The sequence below is a fragment of the Callorhinchus milii genome, unplaced genomic scaffold (genome assembly GCF_018977255.1).
Source record: "Callorhinchus milii isolate IMCB2004 unplaced genomic scaffold, IMCB_Cmil_1.0 Scaffold10, whole genome shotgun sequence".
Taxonomy (NCBI): domain Eukaryota; kingdom Metazoa; phylum Chordata; class Chondrichthyes; order Chimaeriformes; family Callorhinchidae; genus Callorhinchus; species Callorhinchus milii.
Window position 1 is genome coordinate 21,198,495 of NW_024704751.1, and position 19,191 is coordinate 21,217,685.

The following is a 19,191-nucleotide window of genomic DNA, read 5'->3' on the forward strand; positions in this document are numbered from 1 at the left end:
TGTTGTATGGAGAGTGTAGTGACTGTGTGTGTGCTGTATAAAGATAATAATAATAATAATCCTTGCATTTGATATAGCGCTTTTCACGTCGGGAGGACGTCCCAAAGCGCTTCACAGAACACACTGTAAAGTGAATTGACTGTATATTTGTGGGCGAACGCGGCAGCCAATTGCGCACAGCAATGTCCCACAAACAGTCGTGGATTGAAAATGACCAATTTATTATTGTTTTGTTTTGGAGGGATTATTATTAGGCTCTGTGTGGAGTAAGGAAACTTGGCCCAAGGTTTCACCCTCTGCCTGGAATTGAACTCAGGTCTCTCACTTGCAAAGCGAGTGCTCTAACCACTGAGCTACAGGACTCCTGAAGATTGTAATGACTGTGTGCTGTATGGAGAGTGGAGGGACTGTATGTGTGTGTGCTGTATGGAGAGCATGGTGACTGTGTGTGCAGTATGGTGAGTGTAGTGACTGTGTGCAGTACGGGGAGTTAGTCACTTTGTGCTGTATGGAGAGTGCAGTGCCTGTGTATGTGTGCTGCATGTGTTTGTACATCAGCGAGACCGAGGCCCTCCTGATTGGCTCGCGCCAGCGCCTCCGCACCTCAGGCACTGGCAGCATCAGCCTCCACGGCTGCACACTCACCCTCACTGAGCCAGTCAGGAACCTGGGGGTCTCGTTTGACCCTGAACTGTCCTTTCTCCCCCACATCCACACCATTATCAGCACTGCCTACCACCACCTCCGCAACATTGCCAGACTCCGCCACTGCCTCACCCCTCAGCCCCAAACCCTCACCCGCGCATTCGTCACCTCAAGGCTCGATTACGGGAACTCCCTCCTCATCGGCCTTCCCAACTCTTCCCTTCACATCCTGTAGATCATCCAAAACTCCGCAGCTCGTGTACTCTCACGCACCAGTGACCCCATCACTCCCACCCTCGCCCGACCCCATCACTCCCACCCTCGCCCGACCCCATCACTCCCACCCTCGCCCGACCCATCACTCCCACCCTCGCCCGACCCCATCACCCTCACCCTCGCCCGGCCCCAACACTCCCACCCTCGCCCGACCCCACCCCATCGCCCGACCCACTCCCACCCTCGCCCGACCCCATCACTCCCACCCTCGCCCCCCATCACTCCCACCCTCGCCCGACCCATCACCCTCACCCTCGCCCGGCCCCAAACACTCCCACCCTCGCCCGACCCCATCACCCCCACCCTCGCCCGACCCCATCACCCCACCCTCGCCCGACCCCATCACCCCCACCCTCGCCCGACCCCATCACCCCACCCTCGCCCGACCCCAACACCCCCACCCTCGCCCGACCCCATCACTCCCACCCTCGCCCGACCCCATCACTCCCACCCTCGCCCGACTCCACCGGCTCCCCATCCCCGAGGATCGAATTCAAGATCCTCGTCCTCACCTTTAAGGCCATCCATGGCTGTGCCCCCTCCTACCTCTCTGACCTGCTGACTCCCTACCAACCTGCCCGCTCCCTCCGTTCATCGGGCTCCGGCTGCTCCATGTCTCCCACCTGACCCGCCCTACCATCGGTGGCCGAGCTTTCAGCTCCATCCCACGGTCCCTCCGCCTCTCTTCCTCCCTCAACTCCTTCAAGGCCGGTCTCAAGAGCCTTCTCTTCGACCATGTCTTTGGTCTCCCTCCCACCTCTCTGCCTTCCCTCCCCCCGAACTCACCCCTCCCCCCTAACTCACCGCTCCCCCTCCCCCTAATTCCCCCCTCCCCTCCCCCCGAACTCACCGCTCCCCCTCCCCCCTAACTCACCGCTCCCCCTCCCCCCTAACTCACCGCTCCCCCTCCCCCCTAACTCACCCCTCCCTCGGGTCCTGACTGTCCAGCGCCTTGGGACATCCTCCCGACGTAAAAGGCGCTCTATAAATGTAATTTGTTGTTGTATGGAGAGTGTAGTGACTGTGTGTGTGCTGTATGGAGAGTGTAGTGACTGTGTGTGTGCTGTATAGAGTGTAGTGACTGTGTGCGTGTGCTATATGGAGAGTGTATTGACTGTGTGCGTGCTGTATGAAGAGTGTAGTGACTGTGTGTGCTGTATGGAGAATGTAGTGACTGTGTGTGCTGTATGGAGAGTGTAGTGACTGTGTGTGTGCTGTATGGAGAGTGTAGTGACTGTGTGTGTGCTGTATGGAGAGTGTAGTGACTGTGTATGCTGTATGGAGTGCAGTGACTGTGTGTGTGCTGTATGGAGAGTGTAGTGACTGTGTGTGTGTTGTATGGAGAGTGTAGTGACTGTGTGTGTGTGCTGTATGGAGAGTGTAGTGACTGTGTGTGTGTGCTGTATGGAGAGTGTAGTGACTGTGTGTGTGTGCTGTATGGAGAGTGTAGTGACTGTGTACGCTGTATGGAGAGTGTAGTGACTGTGTGCGCTGTATGGAGAGTGTAGTGACTGTGTGTGCTGTATGGAGAGTGTAGTGACTGTGTGTGCTGTATGGAGAGTGTAGTGACTGTGTGTGTGTGCTGTATGGAGAGTGTAGTGACTGTGTGTGTGCTGTATGGAGAGTAGTGACTGTGTATGCTGTATGGAGTGCAGTGACTGTGTGTGTGCTGTATGGAGTGTAGTGACTGTGTGTGTGCTGTATGGAGAGTGTAGTGACTGTGTGTGTGTGCTGTATGGAGAGTGTAGTGACTGTGTGTGTGTGTGTGTGTGCTGTATGGAGAGTGTAGTGACTGTGTGTTGTGCTGTATGGAGAGTGTAGTGACTGTGTGTGTGTGCTGTATGGAGAGTGTAGTGACTGTGTGTGTGTGTGTGTGTGCTGTATGGAGAGTGTAGTGACTGTGTGTGTGTGTGCTGTATGGAGAGTGTAGTGACTGTGTGTGTGTGCTGTATGGAGAGTGTAGTGACTGTGTGTGTACTGTATGGAGAGTGTAGTGACTGTGTGTGTGCTGTATGGAGAGTGTAGTGACTGTGTGTGCTGTATGGAGAGTGTAGTGACTGTGTCTGTGTGTGCTGTATGGAGAGTGTAGTGACTGTGTGTGCTGTATGGAGTGTAGTGACTGTGTGCTGTACCCTCTGTGGTTTGTCTGCACTGTGTGCTCTTTGTCTGCTGAGCCCATTGGCGGTTTCCGCTCCAGTGGCGGGCGGGCGGGGGGGAGGGGTGCGGCCTGGGTGATGGATGTCCGACTGGACCAATGGTTCGCTCCGCCTGTTGTAGCTTCCGGCGGCTCCGGACCTATCAGCGCGAGGAAGGGGTGGGCCGGGAGCACGGTATATAAGGCGGGGCGCGGAGCCGAGCGGCCAGCAGGCGCCATTTTGTCAACTGTGTGAGGCGGAGCCGCGTCATTTGAGGACCCGCGAGAAGCACAGAAAACAAAATGTCTCGGGACCGTTTCAGGAACCGCGGCGGTTTCCAGAGGCGTGGGGGAATGAGCCCCCCGGTCCGCGGCGGCGGCAACAGGAACAACGCCCCCCACCGACCAAACGGGGCGGGAAACCCGCTCGAGGCCCTGAAGCCTCCGCAGCCCACGCCAGGCCCCGGCCCGCAGCAGTCCCCGGCTGCCAAGGCCGCCGCCCAGGCCTCTCAGAAGCCACAGGAGCCCGACAAGAAGAACGGCGAGGCGGCGGCCGCGCCCAGCCCCGCGGTAGCGGCGGCGGTGACGGCCCGAGGGGGCGCGGGTGGCGAGGCCAAGCAGCACCCGGGCCCCGAGAGTCAGGCCCAGGCCCGGCAGCAGCGCCAGGAGCAGCAGTTAGAGCAGCGGCAGGAGCAGGAGATCCTGAGGGCACAGCTGTCGCTGCTCCGCAAACCCGGCGAGAAGACCTACACCCAGCGCTGCCGCCTCTTCGTCGGGAACCTGCCGGCCGACATCACCGAGGCCGACTTCAAGCGGCTGTTTGAGAAATACGGCGACCCCGGGGAGGTGTTCATCAACAAGGGCAAAGGCTTCGGCTTCATCCGCCTGGTGAGCGGCCGCGGGGCCCGAGCGGGGGAGGGGATGCGCGCTCCCGCCTGGTGAGCGGCCGCGGGGCCCGAGCGGGGGAGGGGAGGCGCGCTCCCGCCTGGTGAGCGGCCGCGGGGCCCGAGCGGGGGAGGCGCGCTCCCGCCTGGTGAGCGGCCGCGGGGCCCGAGCGGGGGAGGCGCGCTCCCGCCTGGTGAGCGGCCGCGGGGCCCGAGCGGGGGAGGCGCGCTCCGAGTGGGGAGGCGTGTCCCCGAGAGACGTAACTGGACGGCGCGGGAGGGGAGGCGCGCGCCCTGGAGGGTGGGGGGGAGCGGAGGTTTGCCGCTGTGAGGACCTGACGCTGCGCTGAGGGCCTCCCAGGCCGCCGGGAGGGCCCGAGGCTCGTAGCGGCTTTAAGTTTCCAAATCGGAGAAGGTTCGCTCTTCAGAACCGCGTTCCTCACACATCACCTCTTAGTAACCGCGAAAAGGCCGTGAAATACGAGTCCTGTAAGTGTTAATTCTCCCCACCGCCCATGTCGCATTGTTCCAAAGGAGTGAACAATTCTAAATTATTATTCAATATCAACCAATCATGGACTAAAGTGGAATTTTTGTTGTGCAGTGGGGTCATAACCTTGTGTCCCATAAATTATTTGCAGTCACTTGATTGTGTTGCGAATATAGCAGGGAATTCAATAGCTGTTTGGTGTAATGTGTGAACATAAAAACCCTGTGAGTCTGAACTTCCACTTTAGTGTCCCAATTTTTCGTTTTGCTTTCTTTCTATAGGAGAGCAGAACTTTGGCTGAGATAGCCAAAGCTGAACTTGATGATACCCTAATGAGAGGTAGACCTCTTCGCATCCGTTTTGCTACACATTCTGCAGCTCTGACTGTGCGGAATCTCTCGCCCTACGTCTCTAATGAACTACTCGAAGAAGCATTCTGCCAGTTTGGTCAAGTGGAGAGGACCATTGTAATTGTGGATGATCGTGGCAGGTCAACTGGGAAAGGAATAGTTGAGTTTGCCACCAAACCAGCAGCAAGGAAGGCTCTTGAACGATGCAATGAGGGCGTGTTTCTTTTAACAGCGTAAGTAACTAACGGTTTGTCATTTGTATTGCATCACGATTATAGGAGGTATACAGGAAGTGATGTGAAAAATGTAGTATTTTCTTATAAATTCAGCTGCAAATTGGATTATGAAGTTTTCTCCTTGGAAATTAGGTTCTGGTTGGGTATGCTGTCAGCTGGAGTGGAGTGTTGCAGTTTCTAGTGTATCTTATTTTCGATTACTTTATGCACCTATTGTTTGATGGAGTGTAGTGAATTTATAATTTACTTAATACAGATTAACTCTTGCTCGTAGGACTAATGGTGGGGGAGGAATCTGGTTGAGCCTGAATATCGGGCTGTGTAATTACAGTGCTGGTCATGCAAAAAGTGCATATGGAGTGCCGGAAAATGCCGGCATGCGTTAGCGAGAGTTGGGCCCGCGGGAGTCTTCATGCGGCTTGTGGTATTTAAAATGTCTCTCGGTGTTCTGTTCAGTCAGATTCAAATACCTGGAGTCCAATCAACTGGGGGTTTCCTGCACGTATAATTAATGTAGCAATAGCATGTGCCTACATGTTACTTACCTCATTTCTAATTAATTTGAATCTGCAAAGCACTTTGAGATTGTTCTTTTACGCAAAGAGGTTTATAAAATTTTGACTTTTATTGTAGGTCCCCCAGACCTGTGATTGTGGAACCAATGGAACAATATGATGATGAGGATGGCCTTCCAGAGAAGCTTGCGCAGAGGAATCCTATGTATCAAAAGTGAGCATGAATGACTGTACTTGACAAATGTTTTGACTCAAGTTGATTGTATTGTGAAATTCAGTACAGAATTGAGATTAGCTTCATGTGCTTTCGAGTGTCTTTGTCCTCCATTGAAAATGCGCGACCTGATTGTTTTTAAGGTTCCTGACAAATAAGGTGGAAGCAAAGAAAATATTTAGTTTTAATTTTCTTAATATTAAATAGCACTATATTCCAGAAAAGCTATATTGCGTTGTATAACAAAATAGTATCTTCAAAATTCTTCAAAATGTGTGAAACAACAACAAGATTGCATTTATAAAGCGCCTTTCACGTCGGGAGGATGTCAGTTGATACATGCTTGAGATACTGGAAAGTCAGTTTTGTTGAAATAGCTACTTTATTTGGTGCAGGGAGAGGGAACATCCTCCTCGCTTTGCTCAACATGGTTCGTTTGAGTTTGAATATTCCCAGAGATGGAAGTCTCTTGATGAAATGGAGAAACAGCAAAGAGATCAAGTGGAAAAGAACATGAGGGAAGCTAGAGACAAACTGGAAAATGAAATGGAGGATGCATACCATGAACATCAGGCAATGCTGCTGAGACAAGGTAAGTCAGGAGCTGGTATAAGCCTGCTAATATTAACCATAGCAATGTTGAGGCTTTTGTATTGATTAGCCCAAAGCTACGTGACTTGCTTATGTCGATGTCAATCCTCCCAATTTTCAAACAGATCTTATGAGGCGTCAAGAGGAGCTTCGTCGTATGGAGGAGCTTCACAACCAAGAAGTACAGAAACGTAAACAACTGGAGTTGAGGTAATGCTTTCTTTAAAATATCTCAATTGCTTGCCTGTAGAATTCATATTTGAGCAATATCAAGTTAATGTTTTTGTTACAATTTTTCAGGCAAGAGGAAGAGAGACGTAGAAGAGAGGAGGAAATGTTGATGCGTCAGCGGGAGAAGGAAGAGATGATGAGACGCCAGAGAGAGGAGAACTTCAGAATGGGTTACATGGATCCAGTAAGAGCCTTTAAATGATTTTAGAACAAGCGTAACTTTTCATTTAGTGAACTGGGAATACCATGTAGATGTAATTTACTTGTGCTTGTAAGGTCTCACGTTCTTGTAAATTGGTTTTAGATTTGCCTTCTATTAGTGATCCAATTTTGAGTAGATGACCTTAAAGGGTATTGCGTAATTTTTTTCAGCGGGAGCGAGAGATGCGAATGGGTGGTGGCATTGCAGGTGAGATGAATTTTCTGTTCCTCCATTGGCTTATTATAGACTTGCATATTCTATGGAGTATAGTTGTTGCTGGCAGTACAGTTGATAAATTTTGCATGGGAGATGAACATTTTACTGCTATTTTTGGCATAACTGTTTTCTTACTGAGGAGAATATCCTTGCTTGCTGGGTTGTGGGAATATTGCACCATCACCAGATTAATTCAAGGGATTCCCTAGAAAAATGTCTGTGTAGTTAGTGTGTATCTATGATTGTCTACTTTCCAGGATATATTTCATGGTGCAACATTGAGGTTCCTGATTACATAATAATAATAATTGCATTTGATATAGTGCTTTTCACGTCTACTAGATGTCTAAAAGCGCTTTACGGAATATACTGTAAAGTGAATTGACTGTATATTTATGGGCGAAACAATTGGGCAACTGCAAATTGCGTACAGCAGTGTCCCATAGATAGTCGTGGATTGAGTGACCAAGATATTGTTTTTTTTAAGGATTATTATCCCCAGAAAAGCAATCTGCCAATCGACTAACATCCGGGTTCCCACTTACCACTAGGTAAACAGGTGTTTGAAGTAAGGAAACTTCGCTTTGACTCGGAATCTAACCCAGGTCTCCAGAGTGTTCTAACCGCTGAGCTACAAGACTCCATGAATACTCCTAGAAACAGCTAGTAATTGGATAATCATTTTGTGAGGTATCAGTAAAAGTGTTTCTTCCCTGTTATGTAGCCAATGGAAAGCAATACTTGGTGGCTGCATCTGTGCATAATACTTTTGTTTCAGCGCCTTGGGACATCCTCCCGATGTGAAAGGTGCTATACAAATGTAATCTTCTTGTTGTTTGTGAAATATGATGCTTCAGGGTCGTGGGGAAAATACATTGACCAGTTGACAAGTAACTGCTACCTTTCCTAATGTAATTGTAAATATTCAAGGAATATTGACTTTTATTTCCGACTTGCAGATCAATTTCCACCTGGTAACCAGAGCTTCCCACCTATGGGAGGAATGGGCTATGAAGGCCATAATGCAATGAATAGCCCCGGAGGACCCAGTGCGATGAGTGGACAGATGATGGGTGCTGGTGGCGCCAGCAACGACATGGCAGGGGTAAAGCGCACCATGATTAGAAACTAATGTTTGAACGTGGTCTTGACTGAAGAATATGAAGTGAATGTGGGTGATGGGTGTTAAGGACAGATAATTTTGGTGAGGGATATATGACTATGATAAACTGATCTGTACAAGCTTGTGAACTTGGTCTTCTGGCTAGGGAAACTTTTTAGTGCAGCAATAGGTAACTACTTTTGAGAACAGTAGTGCAGCATAATCAAAGCAGATTGCACGTGCAACATGAGTAAGGCTGCCTAAGGTAGCAAAAAGCTTGGCCTGTACTTGATTGTAGAGATTTTGTTTTTCAGGGAAGTTTGTACACTTAACGTAGTGACATGTTAATCTGATCATTGATCTAGTAATTCAAAATATAATTAAATTGGATGTTTCATATGTGTTTATCTGATTTCCACAATCGTGGTCTAATTGTCAAGTCACTACTGAAGAATTATTGTCTTATTTGCGTAAAGTGTATTGGGCACAGTAACAACTCGGGAGTGCTTCTGTGACTTGATCAAGATAAATGTGTATCCTGCAGCTCAAAATGTGCAGGTTACCCAGAACACTATTGCAATAACTAATTTGGTAAAGCCTGTCTGGTTTACCGCTAAAAGTGGCCATGTTAGTTTGACTTGTAAATGACACTGATTTCTAAACCATGTAATACCAAGGGAAATGAAATGGGTCTACTGAATGCTAATGGGTCTCAAATCAATGTGCTATTAATATGATTTTTTTAAATGGTGAGGGGAATGGGAGGGAACGTGTGGATTTAGTTTAGATTAGGCCTGAAAATTAGTTTATATTGTAAACTGAAGAGGTGCTTCAAAGATTCAGTCCCAATGGGGCGGGGGAAGCAAAGAAATGATTTTAAGGACACATCTGTATAACTTGTTTCAGGCTGGATGTTGTAAAACCAGCCTACTAAAATTAGTTTCTTGTGCAGGAAGTTGAAGTAAAATATTCAGCATTCTTGTACAGAGACTGATATTTGGATATAATGGTTGGATATAAATGTTACTGAGAATTAAGCATGCTTACACCGAGTCTTGGCTTGGTTGAAATGTGCCTCGATTTTTGTATGGGCCATTACATTCAAATGCTGTTTCTGCTGACCTCTGCTAGGTGACCAGATGCAGTAGAGTAGTGAGCCTATTGTATCTGTCCCTGTGTAAGGTTAGATGCTGTGCCATACTTCCATTTGACAGATGGACATATGCTTCTTGTAGCCACTTTTGTCAAGTTATAGATACAACTCGATTTAACAAACTAGTAATGGATGCTTAAATGTGTACCTCAGCAGATTGCTAAACCTAATGTTTGTTTTGTCTGTGGTCTTCTATAATTCCCAGTGCTATTTTGACACTTGAATTTTATCAACCGTTTGATGTTGCTGCCTTGTGACAACCAGTTGCGCTATAGAGTTTAAAAACTGATGAGACTTGTCAGTGTCCTTCCATCAGCGGAACTCATTTTCTTACATTCCTTGAGGTTTGTTGTGGAAGGAATTATATATTAAAATGATTTTCTCAATCGCGCATAATAATGTTAATGTTCATGTAGAATACGATGCTATTGAAACTGTGATCCAGTGTTATAGCATTTGTGCTGTACTGTGATTGCAGATTTCAGCCCAATTCTACAAAGTTGCTCATTCGAACCAAAAGTCTATAAACGTACCTGTGTTGGCAATGTGAAGTTTAATAGAGATTTACAATCTTGTACCAACAGGCTTTAAATTGACAATTTTCAACTTGCTCCAACAACCAATAGATTACTGCTTAGCCAAGAACAATCGCTGTGCAGACCATGTACTATGATACTGGCTCGTTGGTCAGCATCCATTAATGGGAGGCGGTGGGTGGGAAAGAATCGGTGGTTGCTTGTGTAACTTTCATTAAGGGCAGAGGCTATTCAACTTGGAAGTGTTGAAACTCTGTGTTCAAGACGAACTTCAAAATGCAGAGGTTGCACCGTTAATGGAAATCTATAAATCCTCGCCAGACATTTGCACATTGAACTGCATCTCTCAATGTTGGCAATAATTGTCTGCATGCACTACAAGCAGAATAGCTGCTGTTCTTAATAAGTTAACACAGGACATGGGAGGATTCAACCCACAATAGATTCTTCCATGTAGAGGTCAGTAAACTAATAAAAAACTTGCCCTCTTTTTTCTTTTTATGTGCCTGGTACCTGTGGATCGCCCCATTCCTGGTTGTAATCGACGAACGTTGACTGCGGATGTCTTCCCTGACCTAAAATGTTGCACATTTTATTCACTTTGTTAACATGCAACCTGTATGGACACTGACTACATTCTATGTGATGAACTTTTAATTTTCCAATAGCGTAATGATCGCTTTGGACAGGGACCCCCAGGTCCTATGAATGCTCAAGCCCCCCGTCCAATGGGGCCTAGTGGGCCTAGTTTTGGTAGAGGGAGAGAAGAATATGAAGGAGCTAACAAGAAGCCTAGATACTAGAGTTCATACTTTCTTGTAGAGTGCATTCCAGATATGGTCTTTCATTTAGACATGGACTCTTCATTTTTAACATTTTGTTTTAGTTGGCAGCAACAGTTGCATTTTATGCCTATTTAGATTTGTGTATTCACTAAAGTATCTGTAAATGTAACATTTCACGTTGGCACATTGTGAATGTTGAATTATGTCGTCGAGCAACAGTGATAGTGCAAGTAGGCAACGTTTCCCAGTACTGACTGTACACTGAAGTGCCATTAAAACTCTAGAAAGTATGCTCCATGTATTTTTGTTCTGAATCGTTATAGAAGCATGTGTTAAAATGTGCAGGCTAAAATGCCTGTTTTGAAATGGTGGCATTCTGTATTTTGGTGCGTCTTTTTTAAAATTAAAGCCCATTCGTAGTGCTAATGACCCAAGTGAGTTTTGTTTTCAACATTGTTGGAAATTTAACACCCAAAATTCCCAGTATAAATGTGTGGCACGTGCACTGTTTCTGAGACCAATGATTTCCCGTCAGTGACGTTCACTGTTAACGTTTCTAGAGAAATCCTTTGTATCACTATTCAAGGTCAGTGCATGTGATGAAGGTAAGAATTGTGAAGTGAGGGACAATAGACAATTAAGATTGTCCACCTGACACGGTGTACAAGTAGATAGATAATTTTCGGGGGTTCTGACCTTTAAACAAACTCAGTTTGGAGTTTAAACAGTTCTGTCAATTGGCCAAGTTTGTACAAGAAATGGACAACGCAGTGTTGAAGAGAGCTACTCTAACTTTGAAGAGTGGCTTTAAATTCTTTTAGATGACCCTTTTCGTATGTATCTGACTTACCACCTGTTCAGACACATTACCTGTGCCCTTTGTTTAGCTTCCAAAGTGTATCTGTGTGGCTCTAGTTTTGGGTCCACACTATCTTCAGTTGGCATTTGGTAAAGTTTTCATCCAGGTTCCCATGTTTGTCTCTGATTTCTGGAGACAACCCAAGTGTATATATAGGGGGTTGGAGTTAAGTGTTCTCTTAATACACCTAGTTTTACTGACTCCCAAGTTTGTTAAAAGATTTGCATGTGCAAAGTAGTTGTGTTGTTAAGTGCTAATGCTAAGTGCAAAGCACAAGTTTACGTTGCGTTTGTAACTTTCATTTTTCTTCCTTTGCCTATTTACTAACTTATTTTTTTGGGGGAGTGGGGGTCCCTCTGAAGATGGTAGTTTGTGCTGGGGTGCAGCTTTCAGGAACTTTTAATTGTCTGATTATTCATCGGTTCACTCTTTTGACCAGATCCTGTCACTAGATGTACTTTCTAGTGATTAATGGGAGCAAGATTAATTCTTGTTACCTTTAACCTAGAGCTACTGAGGTTCAATTATACTTTCCCTTCACCAAAGTTCCCACCAATATTGACATATCACCAAGACATTGAAGGTCAATTTGATTCCACCTTAATCTTTATGCAGCAGCACCATGCCAAAGGCTAGCTTTAGCTGTTGAACCACCTGAAGAGTTGCTTTATCATTTATCAGTGGCTACATTTTTAAAGGCTTGGATGAGATTTGCAACCTGTTAATAAATATAGGGTAATCCGTTGCTAAAGTTGTACTTAGTGACTAGTGGAATAGAAGTACCGACATAAGACGAGACAGATTTGGTTGCCTAATCTTCATAGCTAAGGGGATTGGGATTGTTTGGAGGGACAGGACAGCTTTTCCAATAAAAATGGCTAAGCATGATTTAATCTACACATGCTGTGTTGAGGCAGGTGGGTCTGATCCCCTCTGTGTTGAGGCAGGTGGGTCTGACCCCTCTGTTTAATACTGCATTAATGGCTGGACCTGTGGTTTGGTCATGTCATTGTGGTTTTTCATTTAAGATCTTGGTTCTAATATTTTGTTGGCCAACATTTCATGTGGACTAAGCAAAGTAACAATGTTTAACTAGCTACTACAGTGTTTGAATTTGTTCATTGTGTGCTTAAATCTTTTCTATTCTATCTCTCTTGTCATGGCTCTCCAGTCTTTTTTTTAAGATTCCTCTTTACAATACACAACACTTAATTAATGCATCATATTCCCTTTAAGCTTACTTCCAAATGCTTTAGTGAGATTTTTTTGGCTTGATTCACAGTAATGCAAATTAAGGCTAAGAGCGGATAGTTAGTGGTAGGCATGTAAAGAAGAAACACATTGAATGATTTTAAGCAGCAGGAAACTTGGGCAGCAATTTCCCTGCACTAAAGCAGAATATTCTGCAATTTATGCAGCATTGATGGAATGGTTTCAATGCGACATGACTTAGAATATCTTATCTTGTATCTGTACAAGCATTTCGTACTGTTATCCATTGAAGCCTTTTTATATTGAATGCTGGCATCCACCCAATGGTGATCGCAATCCAGCTTTCCCTGGAAATTTGACCTAATCAGATTTGCTTTGCAAAATAAAGGTTAAATTGGAACGTATAAAGTGCATTTTTTAAAAGGTCATACATAAAAAAATCTTATTTACATGTGTACTGAACTGGTTTTGAAATATTGCACACATTTTCTATGGATTTTTGAACTACAAAGACATAAACTCGTCCTGACTAATTTTATGCAAATGTTTTCAACCCAAATTATTCTTTAACCTTAATGAATACTACATAAAATTATCTCCAGTCCTGATTTTAGATGATTTGTTCATATTTGTTTAAATGGCTTCAGAAAAATCATGCTTGAAGTAACTTCTGCTTCACTCACAAAATAAGTATTGGTGGTAATGGGGCAAACCAGTAGCTCAACTGGATGGTAGCAAATGAATTGCAGAGTTTTTATTTGCGTGAGGATACTTGGACTACCAGAATGTGGCATCTGTAACATCTGCCTATGGAAGCTGGACAGCTTTGATGGGCAACTGGAAATCAAAGTTGCAGTAACATAGTGCAACAGGTTACTGATGCTGTAACATTATGATAATGGTAAGTGTTATTTTTAAAAAGTCTTTTTGGGGAAGAAAAACCGAAGGCGTAAATGAATTATTTCCATCAAACCAGCGGACTGAAAATCAATGTGAAAAAGTACCCGTTTGTTTAACAAATATTGGGAGTCTTCAAATTCTCTGTATAGCCACAATTGGGGACAGAGGGATTGAATTAAAAATAGCTTGATGGGTAAACATTAACATTTTAAGTGAATGCTGAAAAGTTATTAAATTCCAAAACAGTGGATCGGTAGCGAATGTTTTTGGCATTTGTGCTATTTTAATGCAACAATGGGGTTGTACTAAACAATTTAATGTCTGGCTGAACCACTGCATTTAATTACTGGTTCACCTGTGCTTGTAAACCAGAAGTAGGAGTGGCAATTTCTAAGGAGGTGATCAAATGTAAGCTTTTCCTTTTTAAAACTTGATTGCTTTTCTAAGTTGCATCAGTAGATTCCACTTTACAATTTATAACTCTGCATTTACAAACCATAGACGTTCAGAAAACAATATCTAAATTGCACGGTACTTAAATAGGTTGCATAAACTGATTTTACCCATACATCTTTGCTCCTTCCAAAAAGTCTTTTGGAATTGCAATTTGTTTTAATACTTTGCACAAAATTACAAGGAAAACTTTTGAAAGAAGATAAACTGGCAATTGATCAGTTACATTGTCAGTTGCCAGTAAAAGTCCACCTATTTTGTATTATCCAGTTTACAAATGTACAAAATTTGACCAATTTGATCTCTGATATGGGCTAAATCTGAGTGCTGTAAAAGATTTAGCTGTTTGCCATTTGGCTTCAGATGCTGAATTTTGCAATGCCCAATATTCCTGGGCACAATCTGAAATAACTTGTCTTCCCCAGTATTCTTCAGTGGCAGTGATAACAGTTTCAGATTCTCAGGTTACATGGCAACGCGTCTGAGAGTTACAAGCCAGCAAGCGGCTGCTGGTGGCCATTTGTACTGCGCCCTTGCAAGTAATGCCGCTCTACAGTGAATAAGTACAGTCAGCTTGTCTGCAATACATTACATTGAGGATCTGTAGTACTGCAAAAGGGATTGGGCAGTAAGACCTGGAGAATAGTATTCCTGCTTGCTCTGCGGTACACAATACAGACTGCATATACAGGTATGTACAAATAACTTGTTAAACAAAACCAATTGTCTTTTTTCGTAATGTCTATTAATAAACCTAGGTAAAATGGTTCTGGCATCATACTTCTGACAGTGGAATTACAGTGCAGCACTATTTGTATTTATTGGGCCATGATCATTAATACTGACTTGTGTGAATAATGTATAATGGCCTAAAAATGTTGTACATCGAGTATGTGATCTTTGAATACTGTCGTACAGCAGCATTTTGATAACCTCGTCGACAGAGGATAGACTTCTGGCTTCATTGTACTTTAACTTAAATTAGGCGTTGCTTGGACCATAACCAGAAAGGCTTCTTTTAGACTTGCCTTTTTATGGATATCCTTGCACTTGGGTGGAAACGCGTGTTGCTAATGTCACTTGCTTCCAGGTATTGTGACAAAACTGGTGCTGAATGTACTGTAGGACATTTAGCACAGTAACCCATTTGCCACTGTATGTTTGGCAAATACAATTACTTATTTTATGATGTGAAGTGTATGGAATGAATGGTATCTTAGTTTGTGATATCTACTTGGGATTAGGCTAGTGGGTTGTAGAAAATGTTTGCTTAGACTTGGCCTTTTGTTGATGTGCCCATTCCTTCCGTGCACATTCTTTTACGTGGCTGATTTATTACATCTTTCTCCCACTGCCATTCTTTCCCCTCGGTGTAGTCTAGAAAAACGTGGATTATCTTCCCTTCACAGATCAACGCAACTTGGCAGATCCTCTTACTATGTATATCATATCACATCTGTGTTTTCTTAAAATGGGGAAGAAATCAATTCCCCATGACCGATTTTTGTATAATGTGCACAAGAGTACAGGAAGATCAATTCTGATCTATAGGCCACAACTCTAAAAAGGGTTGACTTTGAGTACATAGTATTTTTCAGTTACTACATTACTTCCATGTGTATTTAGAAATCTGTCTGTAGTATTTGGAAAGTACCACAATGCACAGGCCTCTGATGTATACCTATGTTTGGCCTTTTGAGGTTCTTGTAACCAGCAGTTATGTATAAATGTGACTGAACTAGACAATGTCATCACACTGCTTGGGACTATTGTCTTGGACTGACTAGAGCTGGATGTTAATGAACTGATCAGGAAATTGAGCTTCTAAATCAGTCTGCTTAATGCGATTAGATGACCCCCATGTCTTCCACTACTGAAATAAATTAATTTACCACACAGTCTGTGATGGTTGAGAAATGGTGGCAATGGCTTTCCAGCTGGTATGTAAATGGCAATGAAACTTGCACTTATTGAATTTATGACAAAGGGGAAACCTTAAATGCTGAACATGTTGGTGGTGGAAATGAAACTGAATGTTGGAAATCAGAAATAAAAGAAAATGCTGGAAGGCCACAAAACTCACCTGAAGGATTGAATGTGTTATGGCATGATCCTTGTGCCAATGCTTAGGAGCTCAAAACCCTGTCTGGATAAAATCATCAGTGGCTGCAATGGGTTAACTGTCCAGTGCTCGGGTGAAAGAGAAACTTGTGCCTTCTGAACCCATGCACGGTTTTGTGTTCAGGTCCTCGCACTATGTTTACAAGGCTCACTTCTCACCTGTTGCAGCACTGGATTTCTGCTGTTCCTGGCAGAGAATATATAAATATATACTGCATAATTCAGTGGTCTGACTGCAAGGCCTTTTCTTGTTGCAAGTCTTGATTTCAAAAAATCAGACTTTGGTTCTTTGGTTTTGTATCCTACCATTTGCCATTCAGTGCCACAATGGTAAACCTTTGGGGGAAGTGGTGTACTGACCTCCTGATGAGTCATAAAAAGATTCAGCATTGTATCTGTAGATCCAGTGGAAAGGAGTGTTTTGTTCCGGAATTTAGGCAAAGCCATCTTTAGCTCTAGGAATTGAAGTAATGGCCTATTTGATCACATGTTGCTGGACTTGCTAGGAGGTGACTGCACTGTTTTCCATCTCAATTCTGCTTTGACTGACTGGGCATTTCCAGTACAATTTGTCTTCAATTTTGAGCTCAATTTTAACTGTTTAGGAGAGTGATGCCAGAACATAATAGGGATATATCGTGCCGATAGCGTTGTGATAATGTGCAGGTTAGAATTTTGTTTTAAGGTATGAATGCACATAGATGTCCCCTTAGCTGCACATGTGCCTTGTACTTGGGCCATTTTCAGTGCCACAATGATAAACTTCAATTGGCCTGCCTAAAATGTTGATTCAAGCCTACAATATGTCTTTTGCCCTTCTTGAATTTGCCTGCCTTTTGCACAATATTACCCCACATATGGCTTGGTGCTTTAGTACACATGTGCTTACTTGACACCCTTTTCCATTGGGTGTAGTTCAGGCTCTTCAATGCAGAGCATGATTTCCTAGCCGATCCATTAGATGGTGCATTTTACTATTTAATTGGATGGCTTGTCTTGCATGTGTCCTCTTTCCCATCCTCCATGCAAATATTTCTGGTCAATCTGGCAGTTTCAGAGCAACACTAAGGCTGTTGGGAGTCCAGTTGGCTACATCTGATGCTCCCAATCCATCTGATGCAAGTTGGTTGCATCATGTTTGGGTTAAATGTATGTACCTAGATGTTCTAAAGTGGCCCAAAACTCCAATCAGTGGAAGTATTGTAACTTAATAATTGCATTACCTTCATTTCTATAGTGAAGCTGTAAGTGTTTACTAACTTGCTGTATTTTCTTTAGGGATGGGAAGATCCTGGTGTATGCTAAAAGGCTACTATTGCATGCAAAATACAGGTAAGCCAATGCCTTGTCATCTTTTTACTATTTTAAATATGCTGCCTGTGCAAGGAACTGCACAGTAGTTTACTTGTACTTTCTTCTCACCGTTCTCTTTCCTCTCCGTGTCCTGTGTGTTGATTCATGTTTGGAGTTATGTACAGTACTATGGATTTTAGTGGTATGTTATCACCTTGCCAAAGCTGCTCTATGAGACTGTTCAACTGGAAAAGGAAAATGGTGCAATAATAGTCCTCGCATTTGCAATTACTAGAGTATATTCAAAAGGACCTTGTTGACGCTTTACATTCTGGAATAAAGAACCTGGAGCAAATCTTATTATTTGATCTTTCAAAGTTAGCACTTAAAACTGGAGCCCAATTACTGCAAACCGCAAGTGAGCCATGGGAGTAGCATTGCTCTAAAACATTGATTTTGATCAAGGATGCTTTCTATCTGCAGCAATGTGCTGAATCAACTGGAAAACTAAATTGACTTTTTTTTGCAGTTTTTTTGCAGTTGTGATCTAGTGTAACAATCAGAATTCACACCTGATTATACTGTTTGTCCAAAGGTACTAGTGAGGTAAGTGCACTTGTATAGTTTAACTTTGGCATTATTGTCTCCAGCATTGATTATAGAAATATATGGATTCCATTCACGTAGATAGGTTAGCTGCTTTTGTCTCAAATTAATTGTCACTTCTCATTGCACTAAGCTGATTTTATTAATGTGAATAATTGTGTGCTATCACACAGTTAATGGTTGACCTTATAAAAATGTAACGCACTGACCATTACCAGCATTCTAATGCTGTCCCATGTGAATGGTGCTATATAAAGTTATTGTTGGGTGTGACCACATGTACAGTGTAACTAACTCGTCACCCCAAGAGAAACTGTACAAATTATCAGAATTTACGAGTCATCCACAGAACTGCATCTGGAAAGTACAACGTACTTGAATAAACCAGCATGTTGAGTAACTAGTTATGTGAGGTTGACTACTTATCCCAAGGGCTAGTTATCAGTTTCACTGTAGCATCATTATAAAATGTGCATATAACCGTAGTCAATTGTAGTTAGTTTCAACAAATATTAATTAAATTACCAATCAGCTGTGAAGCAGATTTATAGTACTGGGATACTGCATACTGCATGAGGCAGAGAATAATCATATGTAATCGTGTAATAGGAATTATAAAATGTTTAATGTTGCTGGTGTGCGCAGTGGTTATTTCAATCGTACCAGGTTTTGTCTTGAATAGTGCCACTAACTTGAGTGCAGGAGGAATGCAGTCGGCTCTCGCCTGTGTTGCTAGCCACTGAAGCTATCCTCTCTAGTGTAAAACTAGGAAAGACTACTGCCCCATGTCTAGTCATGAGCCCAAGATATTTAATGAAAGTTGCTTCCAATTGAGGACAATTTTCATATTACACTTTTCTAGTGATTAATTTATTAAACACAAGTCACATGTGGTCTTTTATTTTCTCCCGTTAGGGTCTCGGATGGAGAAAGGGACACCTGGAAAATTATTGATACCTCAGAAGATATATGTATTTATTATCCCATTGTATTTTATACATAAAATAAAATATTTGAGCTCATTTGTGTTTTGAGGTTGTTCCTTTTGGTGTGATCACACCTGACAACTGGGAATAAAATATCATCAGCATTGTGCGCTGACATTAAGGACTAAGCTGACATCTGGAGAGTAAAAATCCGTAAGTTTACTTGGACAATGGGTTGGATGATTTTGCATAATATGGAGT

At 43.6% G+C, this 19,191-nt stretch overlaps 1 protein-coding gene across 2 annotated transcripts; it reads left to right on the forward strand.

Annotated features, from left to right (window-relative positions):
• Positions 1-3,296: 3,296 nt before the first annotated feature.
• Positions 3,297-19,026, forward strand: LOC103187076 (splicing factor, proline- and glutamine-rich). Of its 2 annotated transcripts, XR_488843.2 has the most exons (11): positions 3,297-3,943; positions 4,711-5,012; positions 5,649-5,744; positions 6,140-6,336; positions 6,461-6,545; positions 6,636-6,750; positions 6,939-6,975; positions 7,944-8,089; positions 17,384-17,437; positions 17,928-18,004; positions 18,920-19,026. XR_488843.2 is itself a non-coding variant. In XM_007906420.2 (9 exons), exons 1-9 carry the CDS (start codon positions 3,359-3,361, stop codon positions 10,576-10,578), a joined length of 1,698 nt encoding a protein of 565 aa, XP_007904611.1. In that variant the 5' UTR covers positions 3,299-3,358; the 3' UTR covers positions 10,579-10,986. The 2 variants fall into 2 exon arrangements, 1 of the variants encoding a protein (XP_007904611.1); XM_007906420.2 differs by lacking the exons at positions 17,384-17,437; positions 17,928-18,004; positions 18,920-19,026 and adding an exon at positions 10,444-10,986 and having other exon boundaries at positions 3,299-3,943.
• The last annotated feature ends 165 nt before the right edge of the window (positions 19,027-19,191 follow it).